General features: G+C 34.2%; 2 protein-coding genes across 2 annotated transcripts in view; one reads left to right on the forward strand and one right to left on the reverse strand.

Moving 5' to 3' along the window:
* Positions 1-4,754: 4,754 nt before the first annotated feature.
* LOC137390416 (uncharacterized) lies at positions 4,755-7,411 on the reverse strand. Its single transcript, XM_068076749.1, has 2 exons — positions 7,344-7,411; positions 4,755-5,742 (listed from the first exon to the last, which is right to left on the reverse strand). Exons 1-2 carry the CDS (start codon positions 7,409-7,411, stop codon positions 4,755-4,757), a joined length of 1,056 nt encoding a protein of 351 aa, XP_067932850.1.
* Positions 7,412-10,908: 3,497 nt separating this feature from the next.
* The window catches only part of LOC137391222 (uncharacterized), a 59,907-nt gene continuing 47,970 nt past the window's right edge, over positions 10,909-22,845 (forward strand). The window contains exons 1-2 of the mRNA XM_068077629.1: positions 10,909-11,022; positions 16,909-17,075. Coding sequence (XP_067933730.1) covers positions 16,910-17,075 — 166 coding nt within the window. The 5' untranslated portion in view covers positions 10,909-11,022; position 16,909. The remainder of the gene's footprint in view (positions 11,023-16,908; positions 17,076-22,845) is intronic.

A 22,845-nucleotide genomic window follows, 5' to 3' on the forward strand; every position in this document is an offset into this window, starting at 1 on the left:
ATCGGTTATTGTGTTCAAGTTGAAGTGTTACGCATTTCTATTCTAGCTGCTTCTTTGCAACTAAAAGCTATTAAAATTAGCATCATCATCACATTTACACTTGATGTGAGAGTTTTAAAAGCGATCAAGTTTTGTTGAGTTCAATCTTTGGACATCCTGGTGGTCAGATCACCTCAAACATCAAAAACAGAAAAGCGATAGAAAAATATCGATACTTTCTGATAAAATCTACTAAAATTTAGTGGAAGTTTTTTTTTGAACCGGTTGTATGCATGTCTCATCAAACTCTACTTTGTGAACCAGAGGTTATCTGTCAGAAAAGTGCAGCTCAAGTGGTAGCTGCAAATTATGAGCTTTATTATAATCCCTTTTCATGCTTTAATTCTATGATCCTCTTAACTCTGTACATAGTGAGTCAATTTCAGCCCTTATTATCTGTTGACATTTGTTTGAATCAGAAAGTAAATATGGGAAAGAAGGAATTTTGCTGCGAATTACACAAATAGATGGGTTGTGGACTCACAGTTGCAAGGCATGCAGTTCAAACCCCATTCCTGATGGTGGAGCTTGGCGCTTCTTACCTACATTCAGACAATTGCACGCGATTAGTAAAATTTCACTTTTAGTGTTAATTTACTGGAGGGTGACTCACACCAAATTTCAAAAGATTTTATCAGAAAGTATAGATATTGTTCTATCAGTTTAGATTTTGCCTGCCATTTTAGGGGTCACCCATTTTTTTCTGAGCATTTTAGTCACGATCAAACTTTGCTGGTTTTAATCTTGCATCATCCTGACAGTCAGATAACCCAAAACTACAGTAAATCTCAAATGATAGAAAAATAGTTATATTTTTTGATAAAATCATTAAACTTTCAGGTGAGTGACTCTTCAAGTGTCCTAAATAAGCCACTCTACTATTACTACTATTACAACTACTACTACTACTACTACTACTACTACTACTACTACTACTACTACTACTACTACTACTAACGTTTGATTGATAGTAACTGTATATAAATCAACTTTCTCTACTATCAACTTTTATATCAGTGTGAACTGAGGGTGCTGATTTGGCATGTAAGAGTTTAATAAATTAACTTCTGGAAGTTTTATAGGTGAACAAAAGCATTAAGAGGAGCAATAGTAACTTTGTAGAGAAAACCCGTAGACAAGGAAGCTGCTTTTGGTATGAATAAGAATGTTGACCAGACATCTCCTGCTGAGTTATTTTTAATACTGCGAAACATGGCATATATAATAACTGAAGGCTGGTTCACACTATATCGCCGTGTGTCAGCATTTTCTTTTCGGCGTTCATCGTCGATTATGTGAATCGTAATCGACAAAGCAACGTGGACACGGCGAAAAGTTTACAGCTGTCAAACTTTCCCAATCTTTCGCCGAGCATCGATGACCCCTTTTCAAATATGAACCATTTTGGTGATGATAATTCACGGTTGTCGATAGCGCGGTTTATTTATTTCCGTTTATGACTGTTGCTGCGGGACTAGTATTTGATTTCAGTCACGCGAAAATCAAAAAGTTTTTTCACGAAAATTTAAAAAGAAAAATGAGAACACTACATCACTGATGCAAGCAATCACCGAAATATTGTGGCATCAACGCCGAGATACGGCGATATAGTGTGAAACAGCCTTTAACTCAACAGAGAAACTCAACAGAAATAAAAGATATATACCAAGTAAAAATATGGCCTTGCTATGAAGGTCACTCTCACAGCCATTTTTTACAAGATAGTACTGTATAGGCAAGCACACTCTTATCAACCACGGTTGTCATACTGACTAGTTTTAACGGAGGCAACAAATCATGAGAATTATGTGTGGACGTAAAATGTTTCTTAGTGAATGGTACGGATTATAAACATGCACCCTTGCTGAGATGAGCTCATATAATCCTTTTAAGTACATTAGGTGCTTACTCTTCATTCATGAGATTAACTTAACCTCCTAGCCATATGTTTGAGATTCTTAATAGGTCGGTGTTTGTTCAACTGTCTGTAGGTGATTTTCACATAACTACAGCATATTCATACCTAAATTCCTTTATTTTTATAACACTTGCAAGGTTTTAGGTAACGTTGTCAGGTTGTAGGTAACGTTTTAAGGTTTTTCTAGTTGACTTTGAAGTTGTAAGTTGAATAGGAACTAGTACTCTGGCAGCCTGGTGTACTGGGAGAGATTATCAGAAAGCAATAACCAACAAAGCACTGAGGATAGCTATTCCATAGCTATTCAATAGCTGTAGCAACGCTACACTACCAATCGCTATAGCTAGCAATTATAGCAATAATTTCTGAACTGTTGAAGATGAGTTATAGCGTACTGGGCAGCGATGCAGAATATTGAGGGTTCGAATCGTGTAAGGTGCAATCTTTTCCCAACTTCCAACTTGCTTTGGACAAATAGATGGACAAACGTGGCTCTGATTGTAGTAAAATTTCCAGCTATAAGGTTGTCAGCACAGCAAACAGGTAGTAAAAGTACCATTGTGCACTGTTATCAGACAGTTTGCACTCATTCTTTAACGGCTTTGTTGGCATTAACATGTTGTTATGTTGTTGTTGACGTGCTGTTATGTTGTCATTAACATACTGTTATGTTGTTGTTGACGTTCTATTATGTAGTCATTAATATGCTGCTATGTTTTCTTGCTCACATGTTGATTTACCGCTGTGATGACGGGTAGCAATGTTGGTATGCTCATATGTTAGGATGCTACTGTATCAACAGGTAGTAACTTTGTTTCGCTCATATGTAGACATGGTACAATGTTGGCATGCTAGTGTATTGACATGCTACATTATTGCGACACACAACCACATGTATGTTGTATGGTTACTACATAGACACAGTACTGTTGTTATGCTACTGTGTTGACACGGTGCTATGCCTGTATGTCGGTATGCCACTGTTTTGACAAGCAATCATGTTGTCAGACTCGTATGTGGATATGCTACTGCATTGTCGATGTTGATGTTGTTGGTCTCATATGTTAGGATGTAAACACACTGTCATACTGCCGAGTACTGCACAGGTTAATCTAAAACCTGGTTAGGTCATGTAAAGCCATTAGAAACATTGAAAACAGGAACACGAGCTTTTAGCTGTTTGTGATATATGTAGAATTCTCTTGGATTCCTACATGTCAGACGTACCTATTTGTACAGTGCACATGCAACGGGTTTAAATTGTCACTGTGTGCTTCTCCCTATTGTAAAAACATTATGACAGTTTTTACAACAACATTGGTCTATAATAGCAGTTGTGGAGGCCTAATTGACTAGCAATATGAGCATGCCTCAGCATTGCAAAATGAAATGAAAGTGTTTTCATGCTAGCTGAAAGGGGAATCAAGTATTTCTATTACCGATGATTTAAGACCGCTGGTTAAATGGAATGTGATTGTTGGCACCAGTGTTAACAGAACGAATGTATTCCTTTGCCAACAAGGTTATCACTTTACTAAGAAGTTTATTCCTTTGGTCAAATGAGTACCACTTTATCTTAGGGTACCACTTTTTTAGGGTAAAAACGGGTACTATATAATTATCAAACTAGTGATTATTCAACTATTGCCCAAAAACCCGACTTTTTCATTTCTCAGTTGCATGTTCCAAACCCATAGAGTTGGCAGCTAACAAACGCACTGTTTACAGTTGTTATCACAATCGGCAGATTGCATAGTCGCGTATCAGTTTACATTGTACGCTATTTATAAATCATAAGCAGGGCAAAGCCTTCTCCAAGACTTTGCCCTGCTGGTGGTTTATAAATAATGTATGCCAAAAGAGAACATTGGTGTGTTTCAAGCGAAAGTCTTGTGATCTGTAGTCACGGGCTACATATCTAGTTGTGATCACGGTATCTTAGAATTAAAATGTGGTTTTAGTAATTTTTATTTGGTGAACAGATGATGAGGTCAACGTGTGCTCAGATCGTAAAAAGTATTTTATAATAGTTGACATACTTGTCTGTGATTGGATGTTTATCTTCCTTACTGATGCTATCGAGTTGTCTCTAAAAACTTGAGATTTGTATGTAAATTGTATATTGTACTCTCAAACGTACATTTCAAAAAGCAAAAGTTTGTTAAATTCATTCAAAGAACTTTACTTTATATAGAAATTTACCAAAAGTGCATTCACTACTACAAAGATACAAAGATACAAACATACAAACATACAGACATACAAACATACAAACATACAAACATACAAACATGCAAACATACAAACATACAAACACACAAACATACAAACATACAAACACACAGACACACAGACATACAAACATACAAACATACAGACATACAAATATACAAACATACAAACATACAAACATACAAACATACAAACATACAGGCATACAAACATACAAACTTACAAACATACAGACATACAAACATACAGACATACAAACATACAAACACACAAACTGGACGTTTGTACAAACACATGCTGGACATTGGTGGGCTAGCTATTCAAATTTCACACACATTACAAAACTTGTATAAAGTTATTCACAGATAGTCCAACTTATAAAAAAATGCTTTGAGCCAGCAGTCTGCTCTACCAATGGCAAGACTAAATATAAATGAACATATATGAAACTTGGGGTAAGAGGAATTCTCGGAAAGAAACACAATGATAGCAACAACAGCAGTTCATCTCTGTTTAGTATGCATCAGGTCGCACTGAGTAAATATTACTGCAGTTAACTACAATATCAAATTTGTTTAGAAATGGCAGAACTTGATGTGTCAAGTGTCTCACTGCCCCTCGCTAAAGGACTTGATGTGTCAAGTGTCCCACTGTCCCTCGCTAAAGGACTTGATTTGTCAAGTGTCCCACTACCCTTCGCTAAAGAACTTGATGTGTAAAGTGTCCCACTACCCCTCGCTAAAGTACTTGATGTGTCAAGCGTCTCACTACCCCTCGCTAAAGGACTTGATGTGTCAAGTGTCCCACTGTCCCTCGCTAAAGGACTTGATTTGTCAAGTGTCCCACTACCCTTCGCTAAAGAACTTGATGTGTAAAGTGTCCCACTACCCCTCGCTAAAGTACTTGATGTGTCAAGCGTCTCACTACCCCTCGCTAAAGGACTTGATGTGTCAAGTGTCTCACTGCCCCTCGCTAAAGTACTTGATGTGTCAAGTGTCCCACTACCCCTCGCTAAAGAACTTGATGTGTAAAGTGTCCCACTACCCCTCGCTAAAGTACTGGATGTGTCAAGCGTCTCACTACCCCTCGCTAAAGGACTTGATTTGGCAAGTGTCCCACTGTCCCTCGCTAAAGGACTTGATGTGTCAAGTGTCTCACTGCCCCTCGCTAAAGGACTTGATGTGTCAACTGTCCCTCTACTCCTCGCTAAAGTACTTGATGTGTCAAGCGTCTCACTACCCTTCACTAAAGGGCTTGATGTGTCAAGTGTCTCACTGCTCCTCGCAAAAGGATTTGATGTGTCAAATGTCCCACTACCCCTCGCTAAAGGACTTGATGTGTCAAATGTCCCACTGCTCCTCGCTAAAGTACTTGATATGCCAAGTGTCCCACTGCTCTTCGCTAAAGGACTTGATGTGTCAAGTGTCCCACTGCCTCTCACTGAAGGACTTGATGTGTCAAGTGTCCCATTACCCCTAGCTAAAGGACTTGATGTGTCAAGTGTCCCACTGCCCCTCGCTAAAGGACTCTGTGTGTCAAGTTTCCCACTGCCCCTAAAGCTAAAGGACTCTATGTATCAAGGGTCCCACTACCCCTCGCTAAAGGACTTGATGTGTCAAGTGTCCCACTGCCCTTTGCTAAAGGACTTGATGTGTCAAGTGTCCCACTGCCCCTTGCTAAAGGACTTTATGTGTCAAGTGTCCCACTGCTCCTTGCTAAAGGACTTGATGTGTCAAGTGTCCCACTGCCCCTCGCTAAAGAACTTGATGTGTCAAATGTCCCACTGCCCCTAAAGCTAAAGGAAAATTGCGAAAGCGAACCTTACAGCTAAAACATAATTAAAGGTTCAAAGACTTTTTTAAATATCTTTTCTGTTTTTTCTACTCATCTTGTAAAGTATTATAGCTTTTCTGCAGGTGAGTTGAGTTGTTTTATGTTTTCTAGCTTCTTTAGAACTTTTTATAGGTGTTTGGAGCAGTATTCCTTTTTCTCACAGTCTTCCTCAGCATAAGAAGTTTAATATTTTAATAGAGGATTTTGATTACATTTAAGTGATATTAAATTGAAGAATTGCCTTTCATTAGAAATCTTTTAGGCTTCTGTAGTTCTCAATTAATAAAATTTATGTTTTTTAAGCCAAGTTTTGCTGTCAGTTTAGCGGGGCAAAAAAGGAAAATCTTCGAAACTTCTTACATGTTCAGCTCAACCAAAACTTTTATTAACTTTAATTTTTGCTTGTCTCTGAATGCAATCTGTCTATTACTGATTCAATAATGTATCCAGACTATAAATTATGTTTTGAAACTGTTTCAATACTCGACTTTAAACTTGGCTCTAAGGCTATCGTACGGTTGGATAAATAGTTTCAAAGATATAAATTATCGCTGATAAAATATAAAACAATATCAGTTTAATAATAATGTATTCAGATGATTAAGATATAAAAACAGTACATATAGGCTCAAAGAATTAATAATGTAACAAAAGAGCTTTGCACATGGATAGAGCAAAGTCATTACAGCACACACAAAACATTTTTAGAGAACAGTTTTTTTAATAATTTATTGACAATAATGTCATTTTAAACAAAAATAAGAAATTATGAAATTAGCAAGATTTTATTTTTTATTTCTATAAGCAAAAGTTTTATAATTTGTTTGCATTCCTCAGAGTGAACTGGTTCTGGTAGGTGATATTCTTCTCATTTGTCGTCATACAAATATCGAAAAGCAGTATTAAAATAGCTGTCCGGAGTTACCTTACACTTATTTGCAGATTCAACAAATACAGGTATAATTAAAAATCTAGTTTACTCATTTTTACATACCTTCTCAAGACCTGTTTCAAATGAACTTTACTTTTTGTCCTTTTCTTCAGCTTTATTTCGGCTGCATAAAGACGAGTTTAAAAGTATGAGTTTTAATCCCATAAAATACAACATTTTTCTGCAACTCCCAACCATGGCTGTGGACAGGTAAACAGGTGGAAGCACAGATGGACTAACGGGCAGACAGACCAACAGATAGACAGACAAACAGACATGACAGAATAACTATAAAACTGCAGGATAAAAAATAACTGCCGTAGTTCCCTAATAATTATTTTCAGATTCAACAAATATAAATAAAATTTAGTTTACTCATGCTTTACGTACCTTCTCAAAACCTGTTTCAAATGAACTTCACTCTTTGCCATTTGCTTCAGCTCTATTCCGGTTTGCATTCAGACAAGTTTAAAAGTACAAGTTTGAATCCTATAAAATACAACCTTTTTTCACAATTCCCAACCGTGGCTTTGGACAGATAAACAGGTAGAAGGGCAGATAGACAAACGGGCAGATGGACAGAGAGACAAGACTCTTAAACATTGTGGAGGTCAATGAAAGATTGCTTTATCAGATCTGCATGATAACTGAATGTAGCTTTTTGTAAAAATGGCTTGTGGCTGATTTTCAAAATCTTCCAGTATCTTCACCATTCAGTCAGCCTCATCAAGTTTAATGGTCACAAAATACTGTCAAAGGTTTACAGCATTTTGGTCCTTTAATATCCAATTTTTATCATACAATGTTAATGTTGAGCAGATGTTTCACTTTATATCTGAAGTAATTTCCAGCATATGATGTTCAAAGTTTCTCAAAACATTGCAGTTTTGTATGGAAAAGGAAGAAACTTGTGAAAATCAAAGAGAAAACAAAAAAAATAAAGGTTGTGCTAGTATACAGTATATACTTTAAGTTGGTTTAAATCTTACGTAGTTTTAGCTGGAGTAACTTACAGTGCATATTTATATCACCACCTTTGCCTCTGAGCCTGCTTTTTTGGTCAGGCGTCTGTAAAGTCAAGGGAACAATAAAACCATTTTTCTATTGATTATTTTTATATTAACTTAACTTTTATATGTTTTATTTTATGTTTCTGAGTTCTGAAACAAAGTGAATAAGTTGCTGTGCATTTTTATACAAATATCTGCTCAAGTAGCTCAAAAACCTGACATATAAAAAAGCATCTTCAAACTGATTAACTCGGTATGCAGTAGTTTGGCTATCTAGTATGTATATAGACTGTTTGACTGTAGTATGTAGAGGTTTGACTGTAGTATGTAGAGGTTTGACTGTAGCATGTAGTGGTTTGACTGTAGTATGTAGTGGTCTGACTTTAGTATGTAGAGGTTTGACTGTAGTATGTAGAGGTTTGACTGTAGTATGTAGAGGTTTGACTGTAGTATGTAGAGGTTTGACTGTACTATGTAGTGGTTTGACTGTAGTATGTAGTGATTTGACTGTAGTACAAAAAGGTTTGACTGTAGTACAAAAAGGTTTGACCGTAGTATGTAGTGGTTGACTGTAGTATGTAAAGGTTTGACTGTAGTACAAAGAGGTTTGACTGTAGTATGTATAGATAAGACTGTAGTATGTAGAGGTTTAACTGTAGTATGTAAAGGTTTGACTGTATTATGTAGACATTTGAATGTAGAATGTAGAGGTTTGACTGTAGTATGTAGAGGTTGACTGTAGTATGTAGTGGTTGGCTTTAGTATGTAAAGGTTGACTGTAGTATCTATAGGTTTGATCGTAAAAAAGGAAGTTTGACTGTAGTGCATAGAGGCCTGCATGCAGTATATAGAGGTTGAACAGTATTGTATAGAGGTTTGATTGGAAATGAATTAAACTCTACAAAAAGTCAAAAATTCACTGAAAGCTGCACATGATCAGCCAATAAGATTGCAGCTTATGGGAAAACACTTCGTTCTAATCAATTACTGTGTATGCCAGTTTTGAAATTCTCAGACAACAGTTTGGCCAAGTACAGCAAACAACACATACTAGGGTACATTTTGTTTGAAACAATTGAGATAATTTATAATATATAAGTTATACTGGCACAAGAATGGGATATTAGTTAATTTATTAGTCTGATAAAATTACCAGAGATATTATTTAAGAATGTCAGCACATCCATTAACATCTACAGAAACAACAAAGAAACATTACACTGCTAGCTTTGCTTAAGGCGCAGGCACATGTTAAACCGTGGGATTGTTAAAAGAAGACAAAGCAAGATGGTGCCATCATAAAAACCATCTAACTGTAAGATGGCTGCTGGAGTGATTACAGAAGAATCACATTAAGAATGAAGTCAGCATATCAACTCTTGCAAAAGTGTGGGAAGTAACGTAAGAGAGCTGTTGATTCTTACTTATATGACACTCTTATTGTCTCTACGTGCTACAGAAGGGAGTCAAAGTTTATGTTCACTCGTAAAAATGACAGACAACTAGCAGCTGGGGATGTCAGAATGACGTAAATACTGTATGCACGATTCAAACAGAAACGTTTGGCATGGTTGTACTTTTGTATTCAGCTTGAGCAACGTGAACCATGATGTGAAAAGTGGGAGTTACAAAGTGTTTACTACAATGAGCCAGGTTTAAGAATTTTATCTCTAAATAATCATTATAAAACAGCTGTTTTGTTGCTAAAACTTGCTGGCTGTCTGTTAACTTCAATACGATCAAACTGTAATCAAATTGCCTCTTACAAGCATTATTGAGCTCAAGCTATGGTAATTTGCTACATGTTTGACGAATGTCCAGTTAAAAAACTTTTAGGTTATAAATATATCAAATACCATCCCAAATTATTCTCCACTAACTTACCAATTGTTACAACAGTGCCCACTGCAGACATACATGTAGCTTTTTAAAATTAACCTCTAGCTCTAGTTTAAAGTCTGTTAAACACAGTGAAGAAATCAATGGCATGGTTTTGCCTGCCAGAAATCGGACAGACTGAAAACTCTACTGGCATTCAGTGTGAGATGATCAACTGCATCGGGATGCTTAGAAAATCCCTTTAAACAGTCACTCATGTCAAATTTTAACAGATTTTATCAGGAAGTAAAAACATTTTGCTATAATTTGATATTTTTTCTGTTGCTTTTTCTTCTGAGAGTTTTTTTAACCTTAATTTAATTTTGGTAGATTTTGATCTTAAATTATCCTGGCAGTCAGGTAAACTAAAAAAACAAATAAAATTTTGAATAATAAAAAGTTTCTATACCTTCTGGTGAAATTTTTTTAAATTTGATACAAGGGATCTTTTGAATAAAGCATTTTGAAATTGATGTTTTGTTACTACAGCCAGTTTTGACATTTTTAAAAGCAGAAAATTCAAATTTGTTCTAATATTTTCTCATGTTAAAACTTTATAAGCTTTATTTTCATTCTGGAATTAGGTTTTCAGTTGTTTTGATGTTATTGACAGAGAAAATCAAGCGCATTTTAGTTTTATCATAGAAAAGAGAAAATAACTCATCGGAAGAACAACTATTATCATATGTAGTTGGTTGAACTCATATGAACTCTTGTTCTAAACAAACTTTTGACAGCCATTTAGTTTGATTGTACTGTGAAGATATCATGAATTTTTGCATCATGTGACTGAATGTCTCTCTATCTCTGCTATGAGATTGGCTCCAACCCAGAACACGCCTGTTATCAGTACAGCTACTGTACCAGCTTACAGTTGACATTCATGGGATCAATTTATTGGTTAAAAGATACTTAGCATACCTTAGGCAACCAATCAAGGGCTGAAAGACAGGGAGCCGGACTAGCTGGCTAGATGAATCATACACTGATATACTGGCTCATCCCCTTCAGCTTTACATATGACTTGCTGAGCTTCATGGTTGAGTGTACTCGCAGACTTACATGCCGCATAACATAAAAAACTTAACAGCAGAATGCTTCAGTGGCCTTAGAAGGCAGCACGCATTTCTGTTTTGATTAGCCAACCAAACCAGAAGCTGAACCATTTCTACAGACTCGTGGTAAGCTGTTTCAGGTTAACCATTATTTAGATTATTCATGACACTTTACTAGATTTAGAACTGTATATATAGTGTATATAGTTCTAAATCTAGTAGAGTGTCATGAATATATATATATATACATGTATATACGTGTATATATTGTATTACGTGTATTACATGTATATAATATATGCATATACACTTTTATTGAGAAGTTCATAATCATTTGTCTAAAAATATACCACAAAAACTAAAAAGCGATAAATGAAAAGGCATTGCCATGTAGAGCCATAAATATGAAAATGAAAATTCTTATAAGGAAGACTTGAAACTAGTTAGTTAAGATATGATGTAACTATGGTTTTATTTTTTGTTTTGGGTTGTTTGAATGTTTTTTAAAGCTGCAATTAGTGCAAAATTTAGGTTAAAACACACAGATAAGAAAGCAGAGCTGGTAGAAGCCACTAGAAATACCACAGGTTGTGAGACACACAGACAGTCAGTGTTATCAAGAAATTTTCTTGGTTGTAACAATTCAATGCATTGATATCTGCTTTTAAAAAAGAACCTTACAAATTAAACTGTCTGTCAAAATGCTTAGATATTATTGATAGAGAATTCAGGCGGTTTCAAAGCAGAGAGCATCTTTTATAATGAAGTCGACATTAAAATAGCCCGAGTGTTGATATGGCGGTAGTGTTGGAAGAGTTAACATTTTCTCCTAATTCTTTGGATGCTTCAAGCAATAAAATAAAAATGTAAACCCTAGCTTAAGTTCCAATAGTGCGTACGAAAAGCATTTGCACTTTCTATTGCTAACTGTGAGATTGCGGTGGGTCATCCATGTGCAGAGTTAAAATCAAATCAGATTATTCCCAGCCAGTTCTAAGCAAGATCAGATGGTTGTTATGTAATTCAAATTCTTAGCTCCTAGTGAGGCAACGAACCACCCAACAGTAATATTTTAAACGTTTTTATCCTGATGATTCGCATCATCTTGATGATGCATAAAAATTAATGGTATTTTTAACATCAAGGTGAGTCTTTGTTTATAGTTATGTTTGTCTGACCTAGTTAATATGAGCAAATCGTAATTTAGATTTTTGGATCTGATTAGCTTTTTGTAAACAGGGTTACTGAGATGAGAAATGAGCGTTTCTAAATATCTGTGCTTGATTTTGTTAGCATTGATTTTATGATCGCTTAGTAGATGTCAAGCTGAGGTCGGTGAATAAACTCGGGTGAATGACCTTTGTACTGGCATTGATTTAGTTTTCTATTTGTCAATTATAGGATCTAGTCTAGCGAGCGCAGCCAAACATACCATCTTTATTTGTAGCACAGCCGAGTAAAAAATCAAATTAAAATGTATGCATTAATTTTCAGAAAACTGTAGGTTGGTTATTTAACAACCTGCATGAAAGTACTTTTTAATTATACTTTCTTGGTGCAGTATTTTCATAAAAGAAATGTATGCAGAAAAGTTTGCGTTTTTTCTAAGTGTTTACCTAAATACATTTTTATTGGCCAATGATGCCATTAGATTGATCGGCGACATATTTCAGTGCATGATTTCCAAATTTTAACGTTTTACTTAGTTTTTTAAATTTGATTTTGTGAATGTAAAGCCAAAATATTTTACTATTTTGTGCTATAATATTGTTATATTTTACTGTACCTACACATCACATCACCTTACCTACACATCACCTTACCTACACTCTGGGTGTATCAGGTATATGTGAAGGACTGTGACAATAGCATATATTTTAATCTTGCTTTATTTACTTATTTTTTTCAAAATCAAATACGCAAATTCGATTACTTGTGTAGAAAATATTGGTTTTAAAGCTGCAGTACATGTAATTAGCTGAAGTATTCACTAAAGACATATCAAGGGATTATAAGGCTTTCAATGAACAAATTAAACAGCATTTTTGTAGGATTTTTTCTTTTGACATAGAACAGCTGTAACATTCAGAACTTCAAACAAAGTTACTTTGTCTAAAAAGGGACTGCTTTTTGCTAAATACTTTTTAACGCACTAAAATAGTTTTTGAGAAACAAAAATATCAAGAGGTAGACTAGTTAAAAAAGAAATGGGACATGGAGAAGATATTATTTCACAATATGAACATTCGATGACACCCGCTATGTTCAACTATATGCAACATTCCCTTAAGGCTAGCTGTGATACACAAAACCTTTTGTGGCTCTGGCAGCCTGAGTGTGATTTTGTCTATGGAATTAGAATGGTGAATGAGGTGGATATGAACAGGTACAAAACTGCTTTCAAAACAGCCATCAGGAAAGACTTTCAAAATGAAGACCAGGTAATAACTGTTGAAAATAGCCAAAACTCTTGTCTAGTCAAACCAGACATAAGCACATGCAGGCTAAATTGCTTTGTAGAAATATAAAGTAAATGATATATTTGCCTTAATAGCATAGTATAACATTTCCTACTAACTCACTAGTTAGGGCAAACTACAAAAACTATATCTGCTATATTCTTGCTAGCAATAAATACTTTAGCTTAAAGGTCTACAAATAAGCATCTTCCACTTTTAAAACTGGTCCTGTGAACTTTTTGTATCATTTTCTGTTAAAGTTAAAATATTTCCTACCGATTTCTATAGATCTTAACTTCGCAATGAATTTTGTTGCTTTAGCTTTGTTAGTAATTCACCTTAATTTTAGCTGTTATCATCTGCTGTTACTAAGAAGACAGTTATAGCCGGCTAAAGGCGATGCAGTTTATTCTCCCTTTGTGGGAGCTACTTCTGATGGTTTTTATATATAATCTTAAGAATAACTGACAAATGGACAGCATTAAACATGATAATATTTACTATAATAAGAACTGTATCCATCCTTCTACCCATCTGTCTGTTCATCCGTTCGCCTATCCATCTGTCCAACTGTTTGTCAGTCCATCTGTTCGGAACCTGTTCGAACTTTAAGAGCATTAGAAAAAAGATTGCATCAAACAGGAATCAAACCCAGAAGTCCGGATTCCCAACCATGCGTGCTGCCATTTGCGCTGCCTCACCACCTTTTCATGTCTAGGAATACTTGTGCAAGTTTTTATTACTCAAGAATATCTCTCACAGCAAACAGGACTGCTAGTGTACTAGTAGAAATAACAAAACACAGTAATCTTAAAAAAATTTGACCTACTTAATGATGTATGCTGATTTTATTTAGAGAGCCTTTTTAAGTTTTTGACCAACCATTAATGTCAAATATGATTATAATAGGAGAATGGATTTTTCATCATACCTGCTTCAAAGCAAATAATTATTGTTTAAGTTTTTTCATTGCCATAGCTTAAGTAACAAGTAATATATGCATTTCCTAAAGATTAATTGTATACAGCTACACGTTGTATATGGTGATCAACAAACATCTGATGACACATTTCCTTCTCTTGACCTATGTTGGTCGAATTGTAATTGAGTAAGTCACAGACTAATCTGTACTGTTGAACTAAAAATCCAAGAGATCAATGTAAGGTTGGGATGTTTCTTTTGCTATCATCGATTACTAGCTTAGGAATGGAGGCTATACCTGTTGTTCACTGCTCAGGCTTTTTATAAAAAAACTTGCTATAAACAGTTTTTAAATCAACATCTTTATTGTGTGAGATAAGCCATTAGGTTATCAATGAATAATTGATAAACCAATTGAAATAACAATACGCCAATTTAATCTTTCAAGGGTCATTTCTCCATAAACTGCATTTTGATAGAATTTAATTAGACATTGCCATAGCGACTCAGATATGCTTTTGGTATTCAGGTTCTTTAGTTCTCATTTGATCAAGATTTTGTCTGCACTAGAGACATTTTTTAACAAATAATAAACACAGTAGAAAACATAAGTATTATTGTTAGTTATTTATAACATCAGAAATGTATACTCCTACTGTACATACTCACATTTTATAGCTTTTAACTGTGCAGTTAAGAGAAACCATGGGTTTTATTCTTACAGTTTCTCTTTTGAGAGTTGCACTTTAAGACATCTACATCCGAGACGGATGTTTTTGACAGCAATTTTAAGTAAAGTTTAAAGTTCATCATACATAAATTTAACCACTATCATAATATTATTCGTTTCTTCTATGAAATAGTAAAACTTGTTCATGTTAGGGCTGTTGCTAGGGTGTATAAATAGTTTCTTTAAGCTGGAGATTTTCAGCAAACCTTTCTCCATTATTTTTGGTCTTTCTGTTAATGCATTTTACAAGATGCTTGAGATTTCATTCTTCACAAAAGTAACCAACACTGTAAATTATGAATATATCTCATAAAACTAAATGCCTTAAAATCAGCCGTTTATTTGTACCATACGCATGTACAGTTGTCCAACTACTTTTGAAACCACTTAATAAATCACTTGTGGTTTTAATAACCATGTGATAAGGTGACATTTTTATCCCATGTACGTGTGTCTCGATGCAGAAAACAGTTTTTTTTTATACTCATACAGATGCTGAGAAGATTTTAAAGGAAAAAAATAAGCCGGCAAAAAAATACTTGGTGACCTTGGGAAAGGTATCAATCAGTCTTTTAATATGCAGTCGCCCATCTAAAGAGGTTTTTGTCTAAAGGATGATACTAGCAGTCTTATTATGACTGAATAAGTGAATACATTGACATTGTAAAGGCAATACGTCAGACAGTCCAAAAAACAAAAAGACAATCAGTGATCTATCAGTTGATATGAGTCTAGACCAACACAGATAGTTAGCTAAACTGCTGAGGTAAAAAGGTAGCTTGTAACCTTGGTGTCTGATTATAAGTATAAAGTTTTCAATTAAATAGACAAGAATAGTCATGCCTTATATGACATGTTTCTTTGTTTTTGGTAGTGTGATAAATGTGATGCCTTAAACTGATAGCTTTAGCAAAGAAAACTGTCTCGTTTTTTTCAAAGGAAGCGAAGTGAAAATAATGCTTTTTCTATGGTGAGAATGAGAATGAGATTTTACATTTTGATCAAATATCGAGGTAAAAGATAGGAAACATGGAACCAGTTTGGATATCAGTTTAGTGCTGTTACTTTTCTTATATCTCAATTATTGACGCAATAAGCTGAAGTGTAGATATTGATTTGCTAAACTAGAAAAATGCAATGCGTTTACAAACTTCTTGTGGGCCTGAATTTTAGTCTATTATTCATTTTAGGCAGCACTTTCAACTTATACTTTCAAGTTTAGGGTTTTGCTATCATTATTGACTGTCTTTTTTCAGATATCTGCACTAGAAAATAATTTATTAAACAACCGTAAGTACGATCCTTAGGAGGAAAACCTGAGCCAAGTGTGTAAAGTTCTTATGAGTTTTTGTTAATGATAACTCGTCTGCTATTTTATAACCATTACTTAACGACCTACAGCTACTTCATCTTATCCAATAGTTGATGCTTTTGATGATGGATTTATTTATGCTCCGAGTCGTAATATAAGAGATAACCATAAAAATACAATTTGACCAATCAAGTTGCTCAGATCTGACAGATTACGCTACATCTAGACTTACTTCTATCACTCGGGTTCTTCCATCACTATGTTACTAAGTAATAGAAAAATTGTTCAAAGACAGAAGACTTACCATACCTCTAAACTTACCTCCAATGCTTCAGTTCTTCCCTCACTACGTAGCTACTTACTAGAAAACTACACGCCATCACGTTGCCGCCAAAGATTAACAAAATTGAGTGAGATAAACTTTTTAAGTTATTTGTGATGACACAGACATACTGTACATACAGACAGACAGACATACTGCAGTCACTTACAAACTCAGCTGACATGCAGCATTCATTGAACTAAAGTAAAACTAAATTTTTATAGCATCTGTTCGGTACATCTAGAGATGATGTGTGTGTGTTTTTCAGCATGATGAAACCGATGGAATGGACCACAGTCTTAATTGCTCTTATGACTTTCTTCAGTATAGTGTCAGTAGTTGATACTAGACAGAAAAAAGCCGCGACGCAGGAAATGTGTGAAGTGACATGGCCGACTCCAACTGAAACAAAAGACGCACCGAATAGCATAGGAGGTACTTAATTGACTCTTTTTTCACATCCATTTTTCATCTTTTTTACCCACAGCAGGACCGCCATAGCAGCAACTATGTTGGCAATCAACACCTTATGTTATGCTTTCAGGTGTTTTCAAAATGAACTTACACAAAAATTTATCAGATTTTATCAGAAAGTATTGATATTTCTCTAACATTTGCGATTGTTTTTGTGGTTTGAAGTGATCTGACTGACAGTATATTTTAAGATTAAAATCGACAAAACTTGACTGTCGTTAATACTCTTTAAAAAAAATACATAAGGAATGACATCACCAGTTGTTATTGTTGTGATAGTAGATATCAGCTAATGCGTTTTAGTTACAGGGCTAAGTGTTTCTATCCAGTCAGTCTCTTTGCAACTATAGATGTCATAATCAAACTTTCTGATCGTTTTAATTGCGATCAAGTTTAGTGGATTTTAATCTTGAAACATCCTGGCAGTCAGATCAAACATAAAAAACAATTGCAAATGATAGAAAAATGCCGATACTTTCTGATAAAACCTACTAAGATTTTGTGCAAGTCTATCTTAATGCTTAGCCAAGTGACCTTCTAGCTAAATGTTTTCTGATGGCAGCTTTCGCTAAAGATTAAGTTCTAAGCCTTTAGTGTCTGACAACTCATTTATTTTCCAATACTAATCATATAGTAAGAGACATTTCAGCTATAAATAGTAATCATTATGCATTTCCGTATTTAGTAATGTTATTCACAAACCATTAAGGTTATAAAACACCGGTAAGTGGTACTTCAAAGGCTGATGCAAATTTGATAGTAAAGTATAAAATACAACAATTTTTAGATGAGATTTTTTGTTTACATATGCTAATGCTTATAGCAACAAACGAGTTTGTGTTGTGGCTAAATTAACATAGAATCTTGGCATTATGCTAGGAATGCGTGAAGTGATTCACATTCGAAAATAGTTCTTTCAATCACCGTAAACACGTTTATCATTTAATACGCATGTCCATTTACGTTTTTTGCGCATCTATCTGTTTTTATTACATTTTTGTCTACCTCAATAGTTTGGCATTACTGTTACCATGGTTACACCTTTTTAACCATAGGATGACCTATTAAAATGATTTATAAAGCAACTAGTTCTGTTTCTTTGAGTTAGCGAGTGAGAGGAGACATAAAAGGAATCAGTTGACAAAGGTTTCATCAGAGGAAGTAGTTAGGAAGAGTTGTTGTATCCACTTTGAATCTTTTAACAGATAATAAGTATATTTAAGAAAGGTCTACAGGAAAGTTTATGTCAACCTATTCAATTTTTAATCTTACAATCTCAACCCATAAGCTGTAAAAGTTTTATAGGTACACTTTTAGTTAGATATGGCTGTCGGTTTAGTACTTGTCTGTAATGCTTGTGGGCTGAATATAAATATAATATATAAATATATATATATATATCTATATCTATGTCTATATCTATGTCTATGTCCATGTCTATGTCTATATCTATGTCTATGTCCATGTCTATGTCTATATCTATGTCTATGTCCATGTCTATGTCTATATCTATGTCTATGTCTATATATGTCTATGTCTATATATGTCTATGTCTATATATGTCTATGTCTATATATGTCTATGTCTATATATGTCTATGTCTATATATGTCTATGTCTATATATGTCTATGTCTATATATGTCTATGTCTATATATGTCTATGTCTATATATGTCTATGTCTATATATGTCTATGTCTATATATGTCTATGTCTATATATGTCTATGTCTATATATGTCTATGTCTATATATGTCTATGTCTATATATGTCTATGTCTATATATGTCTATGTCTATATATGTCTATGTCTATATATGTCTATGTCTATATATGTCTATGTCTATATATGTCTATGTCTATATATGTCTATGTCTATATATGTCTATGTCTATATATGTCTATGTCTATATATGTCTATGTCTATATATGTCTATGTCTATATATGTCTATGTCTTTATCTATGTCTATATCTATATCTATGTCTATGTCTATATATGTCTATGTCTATATATGTCTATGTCTATATATGTCTATGTCTATATATGTCTATGTCTATATATGTCTATGTCTTTATCTATGTCTATATCTATATCTATGTCTATGTCTATATATGTCTATGTCTTTATCTATGTCTATATCTATGTCTATATCTATGTCTATGTCTATGTCTATATCTATATATGTCTATATCTATATATGTCTATATCTATATATGTCTATATCTATATATGTCTATATCTATATATGTCTATATGTCTATATCTATGTCTATATCTATGTCTATATCTATGTCTATATCTATGTCTATATCTATGTCTATATCTATGTCTATATCTATGTCTATATCTATGTCTATATCTATGTCAGTGTATGTCAGTGTATATATATAAATTTCAGTGTTTTTTTGTCAGTCTTTTTGTTTTTATCTCAGTGTTCAATTAAAGTGATTAAAATCTAGCAATTAAAAATCTGTATTGGACTGGGTTTGATCTCACAACCTCTAGGTTTGGAGGTGGTTTAACCTAACCATTAGACCAGGTGTGCACCTAAGCGCAGCTATTAGTGATAGTCAAGATATTCAATACATACAATGTAAGTCAAAATACTTGGGCTTAAAACGCTTGAAGTTATTAAGTAGCACAGTTGATCATGACACGTAACGGACCAATTATTAAACCGTTTAAAAACATGGTAAATGTTTTACTAAAGATTACTAACTAGTTTAAGAGGTGAGCTACTTAAATTTAGTGGGTAATTATTTTATTACTCGTGCAACGCCAAGCATTTGGCTAGTTTTATTCTGTAGTCAACTGGCGAATATAAACACTGAAAACACCTCAACTGGGATGTAATAATTTATCAAATTAAGTCCCTTTAATACTATTAGTGATTTTGTATCGATTTCATCACGCACCACAAAAAAGTAAACAGCTCAGGCATTCTTATTCGCCTGAGTAAGCAGGCATTCAAGGACATTCACTGCGAAGGTCTGACTACAGAAGTGTTGTCATTAGATCAATTGGTGTAAGCTCCTTTGGGGTGCATCGGTTCTGTAAAAAAGTGACTGGGTAGAAAAAGCAAATGAACCGACAAAACAGTTTTATTTTTTCTTCGAGCAAAAAGAGACTTGTAAAACAACAAATTCGGTTTTCTTAGTACTGAATGACTTCAACTTACCTTCCTTAATGATGGTTGTACACTAATTTTTTTGTATTTGTAGATTATATTAAAAGTCTGAGTATGTTTATATAATTTGTGATTGTTTTTGATGTTTGGGATTATTAGACTAACAGGATGTTACAAGATTCAATCTGACAAAACTTGATCACGGTTAAAATACTCAGATGCAAGCAAAAGAGTGATTATGACGTCTATTAAACTGTACACATCGGCAAAAAGGCCAACAGAATAGAGATGCGTAACTCTACGACAATGCAATAACTGATATCAATAACGGGAGACAGGCAGCTACGCAACTAGTGACATCATTTTGGCCCTTATTTTTCTTTTGAACATTTTAACCACGATCAAGTTTTGTCTACTTTAATCTTCAAACATACTGGCAGTCAGATCACCTCAAACATAAAAAGCAATCACAAATGATATAAAAATACCAATAGTTTCTGATAAAATCTACTAAAGTTTTGTGTAAGTTTATCTTTAATGACTGTCTCCAGATGTCTTTTTTAAAAACTTTTGTTTTTTCACGTGCAAATGAGCTACTAAATGAGTATAGTTTTCTACTTCTAGATGTATATCAATGTCTGCATTTTGTGACAGAGTTTTGCCAGGATAGCTGAAGCTTTCAGTCTTTTCAAAAAGCTCTCTATTTACCTTAGCTTTGTAGATATACTGTATTTTGTAAAAAAAACTTGTTTTTTGTTGTTCTCCTTAAGACTAAAAGTTGTAGAAGCATATACATAATTCTACACCCTCACTCATAGATATTCTTCTGCATGAGCTATAATCACATTGTGGTCATCAGACTCTAGTTCATGCACAGTCAATGTCGAGTTAAGGTCAACCTGACCTTAAGGTCATTAAGGTCATTAGAACCTCATGTTGATAAAGGCTGAACTTTACCTCAAATTAGTTGGCATCCAACTCTGAACTATGAGTAGAAAGAGTAGTAGAAAATTTCAAAAGATTGCAAGGTCAATCCGCACATTTCTGTTTGGTTGGTTTCTTCCAGTTCAGTCGGTTTCTTGTTTCTCGGCCAACTGAAACTGATGCAGTCAGACGATAGAGGTGAATTCTGGTAGACAGCCAATTTTATGAAGGATCTACCAGACTGTGCTCTGATCAACTGTGTCAAAGGCTTTGGTTAGGTCAATAAAAACAGTAGTCTAGATCTCAGTACTGGTCAATGCATTTCTTTTGAATTTGTCTTGTTGTGAACATCGTGTTAACTTTGGTGCGTTCTGGCTGTCAGCCACATTGAGTTTTTGAAAGAAACATTTCTACAATTAGGAACCTTCCGTGAAACAAGATCTTAGGCTGAACTTGTTCAGTGAGTGATGACAGAGATATCCCTAAAGTTTCTGTATGTTAACCTTCTCTTTTTTTAACTATCGTGGCAATGACTGTATTATATTAAGGCTATTATTATATTTCTTAAATACTATAGATGAATGCCCAGGTATTGCATGGGTATTAAAAACAGCTTATAAACATGGGCAGACAATGTAGTTGCTATTGGCCAATTTGAGTAAGCTAGTATAAGTATTGCTAACACGTATTGTTACGCGTATTTTAACCCAGATAATTACTATCTGTCCAATGAATCCGTTATAACCCTTGTAACTTAATGGATTAGCCTGTCGCCTTGTGAAAGGGAGGTTTTAAGATCAAATCCTCTGCGATGTGGTTTTTTATTGCTAGACTATAATCGCTATAACTGGACACAGAGATGAAAACAAAAAGACCAACAAACAAAGACTGAAATTTATATACATAGAGCAACAGTCTGTAAAGTTTATTTAATAGTTCACTTCTTTCACCTTCAGCATTACTAAAGGGATTACATCACAGATTGCTGGTTTATTTTACTTCAGCACTCTCAGCGTTTCTCTAAACTAAACTGAGTCTGTTTGGGGCTCTGCAAGTTGTGAATATCATCAGTGTCGAGACCAAGGATGGCCAAATGATTTTGGTCATGATCCGCTACAGCCAAATCTGACAAATTAAAGATCCACAACGAGCTGAAGATGTGCATTTTTCTTATTTACCATACATAAACATGCAATTATTTGTGTATATCTTAAAACAAAATGTCAATTATGATTTTGAAAAACTTGGTTTTCATACATAATTTGACTAAAAATCACTAAACAAACATGCTGTAATAAATATGTCTGATATCAGTGAGGAAAATGATGAATTTACAAAAATTCTAAGAAAAGTTTACAAAAATCTTTTTTAAATCAAATTTGAAACAAATACTTCAAAAATATTGTTTGACAGCCAACTTGAAAAATCCACAAAAAAACTACAGAGATCCGTATCTGGATCTAAATCCGCCATTTGGCTTTAGCTGGTCTAGATAGTTTTAGATGGTTGGTTAAGTATTTTATCAACTTAACAATTTAAGAATTTTGTCAAAAAAATTTCTCCGTCTGTTTCTGATTGTACTTTTATCTTTTATGAAATTGCCAGCCTTGATCATCACAGGCATTTTGCTTTGACAACCAAGCTCACAGATTTTCTTGTTTGCTGCATAAAACTTGTATG

This window comes from Watersipora subatra, chromosome 3, assembly GCF_963576615.1.
Source record: "Watersipora subatra chromosome 3, tzWatSuba1.1, whole genome shotgun sequence".
NCBI classification, from domain to species: Eukaryota; Metazoa; Bryozoa; class Gymnolaemata; order Cheilostomatida; family Watersiporidae; genus Watersipora; species Watersipora subatra.